At 32.2% G+C, this 17,838-nt stretch overlaps 3 protein-coding genes across 3 annotated transcripts; 2 read left to right on the top strand and 1 right to left on the bottom strand.

Annotated features, from left to right (window-relative positions):
- The first annotated feature begins 1,225 nt into the window (after nt 1–1,225).
- On the top strand, nt 1,226–7,666 carry LOC148612197 (crystallin J1A-like). Its single transcript, XM_088593453.1, has 8 exons — nt 1,226–1,382; nt 2,151–2,327; nt 2,880–2,978; nt 3,411–3,506; nt 3,946–4,102; nt 4,341–4,531; nt 4,987–5,126; nt 6,090–7,666. Exons 1-6 carry the CDS (start codon nt 1,322–1,324, stop codon nt 4,528–4,530), a joined length of 780 nt encoding a protein of 259 aa, XP_088449579.1. The 5' UTR covers nt 1,226–1,321; the 3' UTR covers nt 4,531; nt 4,987–5,126; nt 6,090–7,666.
- An 838-nt stretch (nt 7,667–8,504) lies between these two features.
- On the bottom strand, nt 8,505–10,345 carry LOC148612196 (uncharacterized). The gene has a single exon (XM_088593452.1). It carries the CDS (start codon nt 10,343–10,345, stop codon nt 9,209–9,211), a length of 1,137 nt encoding a protein of 378 aa, XP_088449578.1. The 3' UTR covers nt 8,505–9,208.
- Nucleotides 10,346–10,573: 228 nt separating this feature from the next.
- LOC148612195 (uncharacterized) lies at nt 10,574–17,838 on the top strand. Its single transcript, XM_088593456.1, has 4 exons — nt 10,574–10,673; nt 12,342–12,465; nt 14,202–14,382; nt 16,409–17,838. Exons 2-4 carry the CDS (start codon nt 12,342–12,344, stop codon nt 16,605–16,607), a joined length of 504 nt encoding a protein of 167 aa, XP_088449582.1. The 5' UTR covers nt 10,574–10,673; the 3' UTR covers nt 16,608–17,838.

The raw sequence follows: 17,838 nt of genomic DNA, 5'->3' as shown, positions 1-17,838 counted from the left end.
ATTTTCAAATCTGTTTTCAAACAAAAGAAGTTTTTTGTTTTCATTTTTTTTGTAAATTATTGAATCCTGCTTTACCCTTGTTCTATTAAGTTGCTGTTGTGGGAATTTGGGGCAAGAAACTATCATTTTCTTGATATCAGGACAATAACTTGTGTTAAAGTGTATGTTTCTATATGATATTGTACCATAAGGTTCCATTGAGCTAAATAGATCAAATTTGTAAAAGCATTATTTTTGTCTATCTGTTCATATGTCACTCTCATAGATTTGTAACACAAGTACCTGCAGAATGAATACTATATCCCCCTTTTCCCTTTTTTCTACAAACACCCTAAAAATAAATCAATGATTAACACCTAATTTCTACTTCAATGTGGGTTTTCTAGGCAAGATATATCAACTAACAGTCATAGCTTTCAAATATGTTCTCCACTGATATGTGTGATTGGTTTGTGTGAATCAATGATTTGATTTGGGGGTGTAGAGAGAAAGGGACGGGAAAAGTATATTCATGCTAGACATGCCTGTGATTTGTTAAACCCTGAATATCAACAGATGTGCCCTACGACTTTTAGTATTTTTTATTCACCTTTGTTTTGAACAAACACTGATTGGAATCCCATAATGAGTTGGTACTGCATACATTTGGTATTTGGTATTAGTTACCTGAACCTAAAAAGTTATTGCATCCATTATACTTTTATAATATCAGCCATGCTACATTAAAATTAGATAGTACAATTATGTGTAGATATATTGTTATACACATGGAACCATAATAATAAAATGGAAAATTTAAATGAACAAAATAAATTGACTTTTTCAGAGGAAAATTCTCCATTCAGACACAAAAATAGTAAGGGATCTTATATCTTTATAAAAATAGTAAAAGAGGTTAGTAATATGAAGTTCCTGTACTATTTAATATTACTCAAATTGTGCACTGTGTATTATGAGGAAATGATATATTTCAACTACATTTTATTGTAGCATGTTTACTTTATGTAATCTTGTGTAATACTCTGACTCACAAAATAATTATAACTGTTTTCTTGCTTTTTAGAATAACTGCATAAATTTTAAGATTTTAAGTTTAATTATCTGGTCAACTTGATAGTGTGACCACAAATATCTATTAAGTAGTCAAATATTTTTCAATTAAAGATATCATTTGGACCCTCATTTTAATCCGGATTTTGTTGCAACTCCGGATTTTACTTATGGTTTATCTTCTTCAGGAGGGTCATAATTTAGAATTTCAGTCCGGAAGTTGTATATTTTTTTCCCAAAGAAAGATGTTATTTCTCTATCTCTCATAAAAATGACGTGTGAGGAAAGAAGGATAGCTGCAGTTGTAGGAGCACTAGTTGCTGATGCTGCTGGTTTGTATTTCAAACTCCGATGCAATACAAATCATGGGAAATTTATTGTATTATGCTCTCCCGTTTCATGTCATATTTTATAATTACCTAATCAGAGGGCTCATACAGTAGTATAACTTAACCAAAAGTGTTGATATCTCGTTGACAATTTTCATTTGCACTTTTATTTTTGAATACAGTTTTTATGAGGCCTACTGAACTTGGTGAAGGATTTCCATTAAAAAAAACTGGAGGTATGTAGAAATACATTAGCTTTTGCCTAGTTTTAAGGCAGAGCAGCTCTAAAACATTATCAATCATTTCAATTATAATCATATATACATAAGGAAGGGTCTAAGATGCAGACGGTTTGAAATCACAGAAGAATTGTTGAGATTATCAAAGATTATATCTTTAATAGTACTCTACTTTTAATTGAACTAAATATAAATGGATTCTGAAAGCCTTGAAAGTATTGATAATATCTATCTACTCATGTCAAAATTATGAGAAAAAATTAAGTGACAAAAAATATGATCAGAAGGGTTTGAAATCCACTCAAGTCGAGAGGTGAACAAAATTTTGTCTTTCATCTTAGATTTATAAAAATTCATAAACCCTGGTCAATAGCCATTTTTATATTCTGAAAGACAATTTAATTTCCTGTTTGACATATTTGGAACATTTGTTGTTCCCCATTAGATATTTTTGTATTTTATCCAATTAGGTATACCAGTCTTTAGTTAGTGTGTACTGTACTAGTACTTCTTAAAGTCTATTCATTTTTAGCTCAACCTCTGCACTGGAACTATAAAATCGAGAAACTAAACAGTATAATAGGAGACACTGAAGAGATAGCATTCTGGGAGCCTTCAGCCAATCCTTTCTACCTTCGTCCTACTGGAAGTCATAGTTGCTATGGTGACCAATCATATGTTATACTGAAATCCCTTGTTGAAAATGGAGGTAAATAAGAAAGATTCATTTATGAAGTTCATTTTATTTGTAAATTTCTTTAACTGTTACCAGTAGTTAAATGAATCCCTGAAATAAAAAAAAAGATTTGTTTTGAGTTGGTAAATGAATTTTACTTAAAGATTGGTTCAGTTAGGTGCCAGAGATCATTTAAGGATGTTCACTGCTCATGTTCAGCCATTTTTGTCATATTTTCTGACACCTCTGGATTTATCCATTTCTTAGCATAAGTATTTTTTGCCCAGTGACTCCTCATTTAACTTACCTTAAAATGTTATCTGAGAAGTTTTTATGAAATTCCACAGTAGTTATTTCTTTGGGGTTTTTAATAGATAAACCTACTTCCACAAAACCTATGAAAAATCAAGAAAAATTTCAAATGTTTACATTTCAAAAACAAGCACACTGACCCATCATTTTTTTTTCTTCTTATGTTGTTCTAGTAAGAAAGATCAAAGATTTCACCACCTTTTGAAATCCTTGTTATTCTTAAACAGAGCAGCGTACATCCTTGAAGCAGGTTTATGTTTTTATTTTTTACAGGGTTAGACATCAAAGGATTACAAAAGTCCACATATGACTACTTTGGTCCTGATAGTGAATATGAAAATAAAGATAACATGGAATACAAAGATAAGCCAGGTATGAATGTATATTTACATGTGTAAATAAAGCAGGCAAAAATTGGCAAGTTTTAAAAACAAATTGCAGCAAAATTTCAGGCTATTTCTTTTGACATTGATTTTTCTCTTTTATCTTTCAAACCTTTTTGTGTATCTCACGCATGTAGCTTTATAAAACTGAACAACCGTGATATAGTCTTACCTCCTTAGTTGGAACATTGGCTGAGTGAAGCTATTCATGAGCTTGTATCATTGATGATTGTAATAGGGTATTTCTATCTCTTGTAGTTTCATATAAGATCCATTGTACTGGAAAACCTGTTATTTAATGAATGCTGAAGGCTTTAAAAAAAAAGAAAAAAGAACTTTCCATCGTATTTATCTTTTTAATGCCCTTTTTATTTGAACCAGTTTTTTCTGTATTCTTAGTGTTCTCATGTTTGTCTTTCAGATGCTGCTAAGAAAGTTTTCCCCATAAAAGCAGGATGGAGACATGCAAGTGTTAAAGTTTTCCTCAAAAAGTTTGAAGAGGGGTTAGAAGATACAGGTATATTACATGATTTTTATCCAAACTTTTACCTTGTTATACATCATAACTATTGAACCGCTTGAGTGGTCTTATTGTCCTGTGCTCACCTTGAGGGTAGGAGGTTCTTAGTTTGATCACAGTTTGAGTATAACCAAAACCATAAAAATGGCAGTCCTGCATGAAATGGAATACAATTTATTTTTGATTTTTTTTGCATAAGTCTCACACAATTTTAAACAAGTCTTTTTTTTTTAACAAAAAGAGGTTAAGTTAAAAGTATGTGTATTAAAAGTTCTTAAATGTCTCCTTCAAATATGAAAAATTCAGGAATAATCTTCCTTTTTTGGTTCTTTTTGGGGGTCAACAGACCTGAAAATAATATTATAGAATTGGGATAGCATCTTTCTGACATGGAATATTCTTAATGTGCACTTAGTTAACTTATGTTAATTTGTAGGGTGTGATAAAGATGAACAGATGGATGCAGTATTGAGGATAGTACCTGTTGTAGCTTTGTGTGCTGGTAAACCTGACATGTTAGACAAAGTTGAAGAGGTCATTAGAGTGACCCAGAATTCAGACACTTCAGTAGCAGTTGGTCTTACTGCAGCAAGGTAAGTAGAATATTAGCAGGTGTAGGCATGGATGATTAAGTCAAGGGCATGCTATGCAATGCAAGTTTTGCTCCAGGTTGACAAGTGAACTTTAGCCGAACTTGTGTTGTCTAGTTATGTATTCTTACATCTCTTTTGAATTATTGTTAAAAAAATATTTTTATTTTGCAACTTTTCTATCTTAGCTGTCACGATGTATCAACCTTATATTTATCAGTGGTGTAACTTACTTTTACAGAATACTAGAGCAGTATATATTATATGGTGATAAAGCTGATGCTATAGAGACGGTGATAGAAGATTTAAGTAACCCAAACAGATCAAACCCACAAGATCTGGATAAAGCTATGGCAGGAAAACTTAGGGATGTGCTGAATTATAAAGATATGAATCATAGTGAAGCTGCTGGAAAGTTCAGAATAGACTGAGGTATAGTACCGGTAGTTATATATTACTTAATAAATTATTTCGGTAAAAATTTGAAGATGAATTTTTTTTTTTGTTTTAATAATCCAAAAAAAGTAGGAGACAGATGCTTAGATGAAAATGACTTGTGGGATATTGCAAAAATGGCAGATCACATGCTCAAAACAAGTAACTTCTTTCAACTTTAATATATATTAATGATCTGATAATGAAAAGTGAGATAGTCATTTTAAATATGCTTGATTTTATTGGGATATCCCCTAATCTAAGATCTCCCTTTTTTGTGTTTCTATACAAGTTGGGCTGCATATTTCATATTGGGAATAAGCCTCTGTGCAGTAATCTTACTAATTCTCAATCATCAAGTAAAGGTGAATATTTTAGTTGAACTTTTCACTTTAAAACATTTCAAATTAAAAACAACCATTTGTAGTTCATACTTTGTCTTTTTATTGAAGGCATCCCAGGTGCATTCCAGCTGACTGTTCATGAAGTCCTGACTGGTTCCACATATACTGGTTCCATACAAGAGACCATGAGGGTTGGAGGATGCACCTGTTCTAGAGGAGGCTTCATAGGAGCTTGTTTTGGTGCAAGGGTAAGTGGCAGTTGCAGTACAAGGTTCTGGTTGATTTTTGTTCAGTTTTTTTTTTTCACACCAACTGGCATACGAGACCTCTGCTTTAGGCCTGCTTTAAAGGTAAACAATCACTTCTGACTGAATGACTTTGTGCCGTTCACATTTCAGACTCCGTACAAGTAGGACATGACTGACAGTCAGTCTCTATTACCTTGTGCCTAGGCATTTTTGGACTGATTATATCATCATCAGTTGATTGATAACCATTAGGCCATTCAAAATTTAGTAAGATGCCATTTCTTCAAGGAAGTCATTGAAGCAGGGAGGCATATTGTTTTACCTTTTTATTACCGTATCTGAATAAGTGTAAGGGTACACATTCAAATGTGCCTCTTATGATACCAGTAGTCATATGGGGCTCAAGTTATCAGATAAAGAGTAATCAAGGGAACCAAGATTCTAGCGGAAATAAAAAAAAAAAGTAATCCAGGGAAAAAGACCACACATGGAAAACAGACAAACACAACAAAGAACATAAAATAAACGAAATAAAAACATGTTAATTTTGGCTTAGAAAGAGTAATCAAGGGAACAAAGGTTATAGCAGTAATCAAAAGAATGTAATCCAGGGACAAAGACTAGGCACGGAAAACCGACCTACACAACAAAGAACATAAAGTAACTAAAATTATATGTACAAAGTAACAAAAGCAAATGAGCAACTCGGACTCCACTAAAAACTGGGAGCATGGACCAGTGCACCAGTAGGTTAGAAGCATATGATTATGACACCACTCTTGTTCCATATGATTATCATATCACCTCTGTTTCATATGTTTATCCTATGTTGCAAACCATATGATTCTCATGTATGGCACTTTTGGATGTGTGCATTACAGAAAATATAATGATGAAGATTTTTTTTTTGGAAAAAAAGTTTTAGTTGATCTTCAATAAAAATGTTTGTGCATTTATTTTCAGCTTGGTGTTGGCAGTATTCCAGAGTCATGGAAAAAGAAGACCTTGACATATGCCAATGTCCTTGACCTGTCAAATAAATTAATCAAAGTACAGTAAAACATTCCAGGGTTTTTAAAGAAGATTACTTTAACTTGTCATTTTCTATTTATTTATTATGCATCGTACAATCCTAAGATTTTTTTTGTCTTTCACGCGCAAGAAATTAAGAAGGTATCCATATAAAAACCAGGATGTGGGTGGCACATTACAGTGTTTGTTTTAAAAAGATTCTTACATGCATCCTTTCTCAAAGTTGAATTTCGTTTATTGATCAACTGTACTGATTAAAGAAAAATAAATTACATATTCATTGAAAAGGGGGGATTACTCTTTATTTTGTGCAAATTTTTTGTTTGCTTTGTTAGGGAATTTTAAACATTTTCTGAGCCAACAATTATTGATTAAAAAATCATTATACCTTGTTCAAACATATCACATAAACATTTTATTTGAAGAAAATTCAGATGGAAAAAATTTAAGTTGTGCCGCCCATATCATAGTATTTGCCCGAGTTTCACATGGACCTCCTCTTAAGTTGTAACATGTCTTAATATTAAAGATTTGACTATATTATTGCAACTACCTATTTCGCCTGTGACCTTAGAAAGGGTTTTTTATAGTACAGAATCATCCTTTTGACATGGGGCTACTTTCTATACAGATCAGTAAAGATTTTATGATAAATTTGTTCTAATCCTCTTTTTGGTGAATGATTTTTGAGGTTTTATTTTTGCTGTTATGCTTGGAATAGCCTCTGTTAACAGGTGAATTCTTTTAATCTCATATGATCTAGTCAATGTTATTGTTGTTGCATTGAGCTTCGTTTTATTATAACACTAGTCATGTTTTTTAAGAATTTATAAGAAAAATTATGATTGTGAGTTTAAGGTCTAAAACAAAACAAAAAAACAATTATATAGATAGTGCAAATTCTGATATGCTTTGCACATGTTTCAATGAGTTACCTCTTATCAACAGCATTAGAACGAGCATTAGAAGTCACCTAGACAGAACAGTTACATGATTTCTTTGATACAGATGTCAGGTCAGCACATGTATATGAAAAATTTGTTCAAATCCATTAGGTGAATGAATGGTGATGTTTTCTGTGCTGCTCTGTCTCAAGTTAAGAAGGTAGACCTAGGGTAACAGGCATAACTCTTGAAATCAGTGATATGTTGTATCATATTCAATTTCACTAAAGCTATCAAGCTTACTTTTGAAACGGAATGAAATCAATCCAGGTTACATTGATGCTTCAGTGAGACTGTTGTAAATGCTGAATACAAACGTTCCAATGATTTGTAAGAGTTGTGTCCCTTAGTGTAGTTCTACGTCCTTAAATCAGCTTAAAGTTCTTGTTCTCAAATAATTGTTATGATACAAAACTACAGTATTTTCTCATGAAATTTTTTTATGCATTTTTGTATATTCTGATCATTGCAATGTTATCATTGATATTTTTATATACCTGCATTACCAGGTGTTTTAACTATTAAATACCTATACATGCATGCAATTAAACAATTTCAATTATGTTTTGAGTGTATTGAATTATATTGATATTTGTTGATAAATTTTGTGTTTTACACTAAAACCAGTATATAATGAACCATTTAAAACAAAGGATTTTTATAGAGAAGCCAATTTATCATGACCCAAGTTTTAAATTGAGATTTTAGAGTTAACCTTTAAAAACTGCAGATTTTGTTGGTGGTCTTATTCATTTGCTTGGCACAGAATGTGATTGCCTTTAAGGTGTTTAAGTTGCAGTTTATATAAATATTATGATAAGACTTTTTGAAGGCATGTTCTCCATTTTAGTAGCAACTCAGCAAGTGTTTCTAGATAGGCAGAGGATGCTTACCCTACTCATTTACTTTTGTTTCTTTGTGCTGTTTTTGGTTATTTCATGTTCTTTGTTGTGTGTATCTATTTTCCCTGTCTAGTCTTTATCCTTGGAATATTTTCTTTTGATTACCAAATCATGGTTCCCTTTATTACTCTTCCAGTAAGATTTTTACTGATGGTACAAGGATTGGATTTTCTTTAACTATTCATTGGCATGGTATTCTTTTACTTCCATACATGTATGTCACTGAACTTATTTTTTTCTTTAGGATGCATGTACCGGTATTAACCTTTCTTCAATTTTGTATTTGATCTTGTTGGAAGCAATAGTTATGGAATTAAAAGCTGTAAGAATTGTTGAATACTGCATTTTTTGCATTGTGTATGCTTCTGATGAATTTTACTAACATCACAGACCCTTATGCAAATACATGTAAAACACTTTCAGAATAAGAACAAATGCCAATCTTGTACCATGTACAAAATGAATATTATTGATTGTATTTTCTAAAAAAAAAAAACAAATTTCTTTCTTTGACAAATTTTTATGAGAATAAGTTAACAAAATGCTAACATTTATTAGATATCATATTCCTTGAATGTCATTCATTTGTTCTTCAGCATAAGAGGCACCCACATTCTATTCGTGAGTATTCTATTGAAGGAATGAATGTTATATTTTTTTGGTCTATGAATAAATAACCTCAATCATGTAGTGCACACTAAATAACTTGCATAACAAGTTATTTTCAAGTATGCTCCTAGGCATTTAGGTCATTTCATATTGACTGAAAATGCTTATAATATAATTTCAGTATGAAAATTTAACAAGTAAATCAATAAAAAAGTTGATGACCTCATTGTCACATCACAAACTTTGGTCTCTGAAATTTTTCATCCAATCAGATAGTATGTTACATCAGAAATTTAATTCTTATAGAATAATTCCTGTATATCTAACACTTTTGACATTTCTTCGACCAGTGTTGTCTTTCTTTAACCACAAAAATTAATCATTTAGGTTTTAAATTTTTCAATTAACAGCAATTCTCTGTTAAGCCAGGTAATATCAAATGAATTTCGAACCTCTACACTGATAACAAATGAAAAACAGATAATAACACAATATCTAACAGAAATAACAGCAACAAGAAAACTATGTATAAATGCTAGCTCCCTCAAAAATCAAGAAAGCTAATGCATCAATAATGCCCCTAGAGCACCATTTGTCACGAGTCAATTGGTAGATTATCAATTGGACAGTTCATAGATGAGTTTTTGAGCCATGAGTCAATACATTTGCTGTGGAAGGCATGATTGCACGGGAGATATTTTCTTTCTTGTCCTTTCTCATATAGATCCATACAAATAGGACACACTTCTAAATTGTCATTACTATCAACAATGTCAGTTTTGAAGGTATTTAGTTTGTTTTCTGACATAGTTTTAGGTTTGACACGAGCTTCGTCTAGCTGCAATAGGAGGTCATAGTCTTCAGGTGTTAAGTCTCTGTGCTGCATGTTCATCAAAAGATTAGCTAGAGCAGCATCTAAATCATTTGGTAGATTGTCTTTGTGAATAGTATGTGCCAAACATTGAACAGGTGTAGGTCGGTAGTTATTATTAGTTCTATTAGTTCCAGGTCTATTTGAAATTGGGGTCACAGTGTTTCCTCTTGCAATTTCCCTTTTAACAATATTCTTCTCTCTCTTTGGACTTGGCATATAACTAAGTCGATGAATGTCTAATTCCATCATTTTGTATACTCTATGTTTAACATAAAGTGGTTTGCGTCCTTTATTGTTCAATACACTTTTGCAATGTTTCGTTTTCACTTGCTTGTGAGCTTTCTGAACTCTTTTAGTTCTATCTCTACGCAATTGTTTTACATTTCCTTGTATTTTGCCTTCAAGTTCAACCATGTTCCTAAAATCTAAAGTAATTTTTTCATTGTATTCACACTCATTTTCAATTTCAGCCCAAAGTTTTGCAGAATCTCTATCAATTTCAGCATTATTTTTGACTGGCCTTGGGAAGAGAGAAATTTGGAATCCAAGCTCTGATAATTCTAATTTCTTCCACTTTTTCTTCTTCGCTTTACTCTTGTCCCCATTTTCATTATCACAGTTTTCCTTGATACTAGAAGCCTCTTTGGCTTTTGACTCTATTTCCATAGACACTGGTTCTTTTTCAATTTTTTCAACTTTATATTGATCTTTGTTAATTGTCAAATAATCCTCAGAATCTGTTTCTTTTCCTAGATTGCCTTTCTGCTTACTTTGCAGTTTACTTTCACTTTGAAATGACTTATTGAATGAAAACTTTTTGAATGAGAGATTTCCAATCGGTAAAGTAAGTATCTCCATCACAGCAATTGTCTTTGCACTTACTTATCGACTCTCAGGAGGCCAAAATGGCCGAAATATATTCAATGAATTTATAATACCTACTTATATATTCCTAAGATTGCACAACCTTGGTGAAACTAAAACAAATTCTATTTTTAACATGTGATATGCTTAAAATAGCGTTGACGTTCCATTCTTTACATTTGATTGGCTAGAATTCTGAACGCGAATCTACGAGATTTTAACATTTTGGAAAACCCCTTTCACTTTAAAAAACACACGTAGTGAGATTTTATTGAAGAACTTAAAAAAATCAGAGATCCTGGCATGAGACACTGACCGTGAGGTACTATTGTACATTGATAATGTATATTGGAAGGTTATACATAGGTTCTAAGTCAAAGTAATATGATTTAACCACGAGAATCATATTTCAACTGCTTACTAAATATTTTGTTTGTAATATTCTCAACAGTTAACATGGGAAGGTGGTAGGGGGTTTACACTTGACTCCTAACGATTTACTCACTTTATCCACTTTATTCAAACTTGCTTCCCTAGTTTATGAATGCAAGTAAATATTGTAAGAAATAAAATAAGTAGAGACCCCCAATCCTGCCCCTTGGTCTTGTTTCTAAAAACCTCACTCCTCTTTCACTGCCCCCTTGGTCAATTGTCTTACTTCGGTATAAAACACACGTCATATGGACATGTCAGCTATAATTAAAGCTAAATGGGAGCATATACAAGGTTCTAAATTAAAGTTGTGGTTTTGTAGCCCACAGCTTTAATTTTTGAAGCCAATATGCATAGTTCTTTACAGTCACAGTTCAGATTATAGTAGCCCACACCAAATTTTGAAGGCCATTGGCGAGTGGGCCTTGCTAATTTCAATCCCTACATATACATAGTAGAAATGATAGTATTATTAAGCACATTAATATAAGTCAAAAATATGCATTTACCAATTTACCTTATTATCTGGTACTTAAAAACCCCATTAAGAGGTGTAGCCAAGAGAAACCTTGAAAATTCTTTCATGTATGAAACTTGCAACCCCAAATGATAATTCAAAATCTCCATACTCCAAATATTGCATAAAATCAGTCCGGCCTAAAAAATGTTTGTTTCCAGCTACATGAAACTGACCCTATTACCCCCCTTTTTAGCTCACCTGGCCGAAAGGCCATTTGAGTTATTGCCATCACTTGGTGTCTGTCATTGTCGTTAACAATTTTTCAAAACTCTTTTCCTCTGAAACTACTTGACCAATTTGAACCAAACTTAATATGAATGTTCCTTAGGGTATTCTGCATACAACTGATGTTGGGATTTTTTATCCGTAAAGAAACATGGCCGCTGTTACTAGAACATAAGGGTCAGACAGAATTCCCAAAATGATCCTTATTATAAGGCCTACAAAAGTCTGCATTGGATCAAAGTTTTTGGACAACTCCTTAGCAATGTTTTTAGCAGCTTTCAGCCAGTATCTTAAAAACTATAATAGAAAGACTTTCAGTTGATGAAATGGTCCTTATGATAAGTCTTACCTAAGTCTTCTTTGAGTCAAAATTGTCAGACAACATCTTATTAGAGTTATTGCCCATGAAAGGCAAACATTTAACCAGGTGAAGGATTCAGCCTTTGGGGAGCCTCTTCTTATTCTTTTGCCTACCCTTAACATTCTCTGGCCATTTTGTCTCAATTATTGGTAAAGTCTAGATTGTTTCCCAATCAACACAATGAAAAAATGTTTTTGAAAAGTGAAATGATTTCCCTACCTTCTACCTACCCTTTTTTTTTATTTGCTAGTTGCTGGAAACTAAACGAACCAGTATTATATATTTTTTGCCTTATATTCTACACACAATGACATTTGCTATTTTGTCTACAAGTAAACAATGGTCTGCAATTGTTTCATTGTATTAAACTTACAGGAAATACAGATGAAACAATTTTAAGTTTAAAAGTGCAAGAAAGGTATACTTAGATAAGATATATATTTGTTAAACAGATGGAGAATGAACTTAAGACTGATCAAGAAGTTAATACAGTTGGATCACGAGTGTCTAGTGATTGTTCTGTTGAAGATTTAAGATCAAACCAGATATCCAGGGTATATCTTGAACTTTGTGAAGGTATGGTTGTGTAATCACAGTTATCAATTACATTACAGTCCATATTATAGAGACAGAGTGTCAGGGACTTCTTATATGAATTGTATAGATTCTATTGTTCAAGTGACGTATCAAGATGATGTATGCAGTTAGGAAGTGATTGTTTTAACTTTTCATGCAGATGTACTGCACATGTCTTAGGAAGTCCTGATTTTTATAAAGGTCGAGCCATCCACAATATTAGAGAAACTTCAAGAAAATCAGTTGTTATTTTAAGGAGGTAGACCTAGGGTGAGGGTCATTGGAACATTTGTATTCAGGATTAATTTCATTCTTTTTCAAATGAAAGCTTGATTGGCATTGTGAAATTGAACATGATACAAACACACTACCTCCTTAATACAAATAGCTTGGTCCCTCATTGGCAAGCCCAAAATCATATTACTATGATGTATTTGTATCACTCTGTCTATCATTCCCTTCATTTAAATTAGATGTTATTGCCTCAACCAACACTGGATGAATTTATTTCAAATTTGGTACAATAAATAATGTTGTAGGCAATTTTGGTTGAACATTTTAAAAAATGCTATCCTTCAATTGATTTCAAATGAAATCTTTATACATGAATTCACTGGTATACTACTAGTATAAGTACTTTTACTTTGCATATGAAAATTTATTGTAAAATATTTTTTTATCATGTATCGGGGCACAGGTCCAGGCTTAGCACAGAGACCCCTCATTTACCCCTCATTTCAGAGAAAATGTTTGTTAGGATTAGGCTTAAAAAAAATTACCTGTGATTCAGCTAAACCTACAAACCATACTTTTTGTTGCTTACCTGTAAGATTTTTTTTTCTGCCATTTTCTGACTCTGTCTCCAAAACAAATTGCAAAAAATAAAAAAAGTGTTGCCTACCTGCCAACCCTAGGTTTAATTACCAGGTTACTGGTAGCAGAAACACAAATATTTTTTTCTTTGCCTTAGCATCTAAGAAATGAACAGTGGTATTACATGTGCTGCATTTTTTAAATCAGAATATGTAACTAATTAAAGATTGCTTTTAAGTAGTAGTCTGTTTAAGAATCATTCAAATTCTGTAAAAAAAAATGTGATACACCCCAAAAAAAGGTTACACATTTTTATTTTTTTAGTTGCTTTTTAGATTTTGTGATTATGGTAAATGTCAATCTGTCTGCTCTTAGGAGATAATCCACATAGTTAAATAGTGTCATTTACAGAGTTATCTTCCTTAATTTTGAATTCTACAGTACATTCAATATAATTTTTATCTCCAAAGAACAAGGGTTTTATGAAATTCCATATATTAATTTCTGTGCTATTTAAATTTTTTACCAGGTTATGCAAAATAATTAACATTGAGTCACTTTACAAACAAATCTAAAATTGGTTATGCAAGCAAAACTTAGTCAAAAATTAAAAACAATCCTTATTATTTAATTTCTAATCCATAAAAGTCAAAATTTAGATTTGTCCCTGCACCAAAGCTGTATTTAGTTTGGAACTATTTGAATAGCTGACTGCAGATCAATCGACATAAATGACATCATAGTACAAAATGTACCAAGTTAGTTAATGGAAAATAACCTATCTTGCCCAGATGAGAAATAAACATTCAACATTCAAATTTTATTATTATTTTAAAAAAAAATAGCTTGAAACTACATAGCACATCAATTGTCACTTCTTGAATAAAACTGTTAACACAGATTTCAATGTGTTTTGGTTTCAGTGAGAGGATGGTGGAATGTGAAAACCCACAAAGAAGGGAAATATGCCTTCATATCAGGCCGCCCAACACGGCATGAACCAAGACAACTAGTACTACCCCTATCTAGTCATGAAATGGTGTCACCAATGCAGATGCAGGAATATTTACAAGAGATAAAGTTGGATGATTCGAAGACTGATGGGTGAGATAAAGCTTTATGTGCGATTTTGTCATAAAATTATGACTGTGAAAGTTTTTATTTTTGGGTACCAATTTTCATTGTTATGGGAAAAATGATCAGCTTGTGGATTCTTGAATTTGTGGATTTGACAACTCTACCATATAAACTTATGGAAATTTTCGTTGGGAACCAAATTTCATTGTTTACCCAACCCACGAAAACCATTAATATTGGTACCCCATGAACAATGATACTTCCACAATAGTAACCTACCACCAATTTCACCAAAGGGGACTTTAGGTTTGCACTGTTTATTGGCCATGCTTGCAAATATCTACTGGTGTTTGAATTTAGGTACATTGCTTTACCATGACAAGTTACAGATCAAATTTGAATTTTGTAAGGATCTGTTAATTTTATGGTATACCAGTATCCATTTATTGTTCACACTTCGCACAATAACTCAAAAAAGCTGCTGCCAATTTTTGTGAAACTTTGGGGATGTTTTTTCTTTTCAGTTGATGTGAACTCCCTTTCGGTTTTTATTAATTTCAGAATTTTTTCTTTTTGTTCAAAAATGGGATTTTCTGTTTTGTATTAATCAAAAACCTCTGCAGCAATTCCAATGAAATTTGGATGAATTATATATTTATACTAGTAAAAGCTTCCTTTCAATTTTTTGAAAAATTGTGATTTTATTATTGAGTTAAGGAATTTTATTCATAAAAAGGGGAATTTCAGTTTCCAAACCATAACTCAATAGTGATTGCACTTATATTCATGAAACTTTGTTGTGTTTGATTGATGTGAGCTCCTTTTTGATTTTTTATTAATTTAAGTTTTCTTTTGAGTTGCGGGACTTTGTTACAAAAAAGGGGGGTCCTATAATCAAATAATAACCTGAAAATGCTCCAAGTAAAACTTTGTTGAATAGAATATTTAGTGTAAGTTTGTTTTAATTTTTATATATTATTTCATACAAATATGGGGCAATTTCCTGTTTTTGGACTTTAACTCATAAAATTGTGAATTGTTTATTCCTTTTGATCTAGACTTTTTGTTTTTTTATTTATTATACTCTACAGAAAAAAATTCTGGGATTTATATAAAGCATTTTGTCTGTCTGTCTGTACATGATTTCTTTAAAAAGTCTTATTTTAAGTATAAGTTCATTCACCTCTTCCATTCTGGTCAAAATATTATCTTGTGTTGTACATGTAATTATAATCAAAATTGAGAGCTATTTTCTGTCCTTATTTGCTCCATCTGTTCAGGGTTCAACCTCTGCTGGTGCATCTAATTGCGCTCCACAAAAAAATTTATTTATAGGTAACATTTGGGATCCAACGCAGAGGTCTTTGTTTAGCACCCTTAAAGCAGAATTTCTTTCACCTTTAACTGAATTTAAATTATATGCAGTGCATAGTGTCCATACCAGTTGTTGTGTTCAAAATGTAATGCTTAAAGTAAGTGTGTCAAAAACTAAAATTGTATCCACACTTACGCAAAGTGAACTAAGTTCAACATGCTGCAGTCGTATCGTGCTGCACTCATTGAAGCTCTTTATTCTGACTGTAAAGAACTTTGTTTTGCCAAGTAATACTCTCAGAACACTTGTTTGAATATTGCTACTTCTTTAGGTTGACAATAGTTATATGCAAGCGGTATATTAAGTACTTCCTCGTCTAAAAATCGGGCAAAATGTGTATAAGATGTGGCACATGAAGGGAAAAAATGCAGAGATTTTATTGCATTAACCAAGTATTTATACCTGATAACCTTTTTAAGATATTTATAGGTCAAATTTAGTTGAAATGCACTATGGAAAATTGGCGGGAAAATTTTCCAACATTTTTTCCTTATATAACCAGTCATAAAATATCTACACCACAGATGCTTCAGGATAAATTTAAACAGCTTTTCAGTTGTTTTCTAGATGTATTGGATATATTTGAGGGAAAAGAGACCAAGTTGAGAATTATGATGTGCCACAATTGCCTGATTCTTACACAGAATGGTACTTAAATGATTAATGTTATCCCTTCAGGTTGACATTAGCTATATGTGAACCTGACACAACAACAGTCTACTATAAGATAACCAATGGTCTGGTCCAACCAGAGGACCCTGTTGATACAGATATGAAGAAGCAGGAAAGGTACCAAGTCTTCCAGAAAAGAAAAATAGACTTAAACAATTATGTTATTGAATATAATAACAGACTGAAATTGAAGAAGGACAGCTGATAAAAGTTAAGAGTTTAAAGATTTTTATGGGTCCAAATTTACTTTTAAGTGTGACAGTCCTGGACTTTTCGAAGTTTCTACAAAAAGTCAATGAAGTTTAAAGAATACAGTTTAAGGTCCTGGGCCTAGGTAAATAAAGTTACAATAGTTGAAGGTCCTGGACCAGTACTGATTTGCACCCATGGAATTTGTATTTTTCTGAGAATGAGAACTGCAGAAATGTGACTAGGAAAATTTAAATGTTATACAGAATTTTCCTTCAGTAGTGCCTATATTATAAAATGATAGGACGATTGTTTAAATAATCATTTTTATCTGATCTAATTGATAGAACAACATATTTTGAAGTAGACAAAGAGAATACTGTGAAAGTACTATTATTCACGGGGTATCAATTTTCGTGGTTTTCGTGGGTAGGCGCAACCACAAAATTTGGTTTCCAACGAAAAGGAGATTACAATTTATGTGCATATGGAAAACACCAAAAAAACAGAATTAAAAATCCACGAACTTTGTTTTTTTCATAATCCACCAAAAATTGATATCCACGAGTTCAAGAACTTTCACAGTAATCAACTGGGGCTGGGTTTGCCAGTAGTGTTCAATTTGTTGTACATGTATTTAAGTATGTTAGGTACCCCTTTAAAGATAACTAGGACCACAAGCCCACTTGGGCAACTACTTCCATCTTCTTGCCGAAGCAGAAGGGCATTGTGGAAACAATATTTTGTTGCCCCTATTTGTCTATTATCTTTTAATTTCATTTTGAAACCTTATTGAGTTGTCAAGTCAAAGTTCCTTGACTTCCATGTGAACAATAGTAATTAAGTGTCAGTCTCTGTAAGAATCAGGCAGGGGATGAAATATAGTATGACAAAACCTTCCATTTTGAAAGTTTGATTTGACTATTTGCACCATCAGAATCAAGAAAAACAAACATGATTTTCCATATCATGTTGGTAAATTGTGTTTTAATTTCATCAAAATGCACTGAAAATGAACATTTTGAGGGCAGATAGCTCTGTTAATACCTTTTTTTCTAACATTCTACTGAAAAATTTCTGAGCAAATCCAGTGATGCAGAGATCAAACAATGGTCTTTTCAGTTAGAGAAAGCATCTTTGAATGAAATTATGTTGTCAGATCGGTGGGATTTTGACATGCATGTTTCTGATTTTTCCCAGTTTGCCCGATTCATACAAATATTTGCATTCAATAAATTTTTACCAAA

The sequence above is a fragment of the Perna viridis genome, chromosome 7 (assembly GCF_037379345.1).
Source record: "Perna viridis isolate PV_CMFRI_1.1 ecotype Kerala chromosome 7, ASM3737934v1, whole genome shotgun sequence".
Classification (NCBI taxonomy): Eukaryota; Metazoa; Mollusca; class Bivalvia; order Mytilida; family Mytilidae; genus Perna; species Perna viridis.
This window is presented reverse-complemented; position numbering and strand designations above follow the sequence as displayed.

Excerpts from the sequence above, each read along its gene's own strand:
- LOC148612197 (XM_088593453.1), top strand. The coding sequence starts at position 1,322 with ATGACGTGTGAGGAAAGAAGGATAGCTGCAGTTGTAGGAGCACTAGTT. Across the intron at positions 2,328-2,879 it reads ATCCCTTGTTGAAAATGGAG|GGTTAGACATCAAAGGATTA; the intron begins GTAAATAAGAAA and ends TATTTTTTACAG. Across the intron at positions 3,507-3,945 it reads AGAGGGGTTAGAAGATACAG|GGTGTGATAAAGATGAACAG; the intron begins GTATATTACATG and ends GTTAATTTGTAG.
- LOC148612196 (XM_088593452.1), bottom strand. The coding sequence starts at position 10,345 with ATGGAGATACTTACTTTACCGATTGGAAATCTCTCATTCAAAAAGTTT.
- LOC148612195 (XM_088593456.1), top strand. The coding sequence starts at position 12,342 with ATGGAGAATGAACTTAAGACTGATCAAGAAGTTAATACAGTTGGATCA. Across the intron at positions 12,466-14,201 it reads ATATCTTGAACTTTGTGAAG|TGAGAGGATGGTGGAATGTG; the intron begins GTATGGTTGTGT and ends TTTTGGTTTCAG. Across the intron at positions 14,383-16,408 it reads GATGATTCGAAGACTGATGG|GTTGACATTAGCTATATGTG; the intron begins GTGAGATAAAGC and ends TTATCCCTTCAG.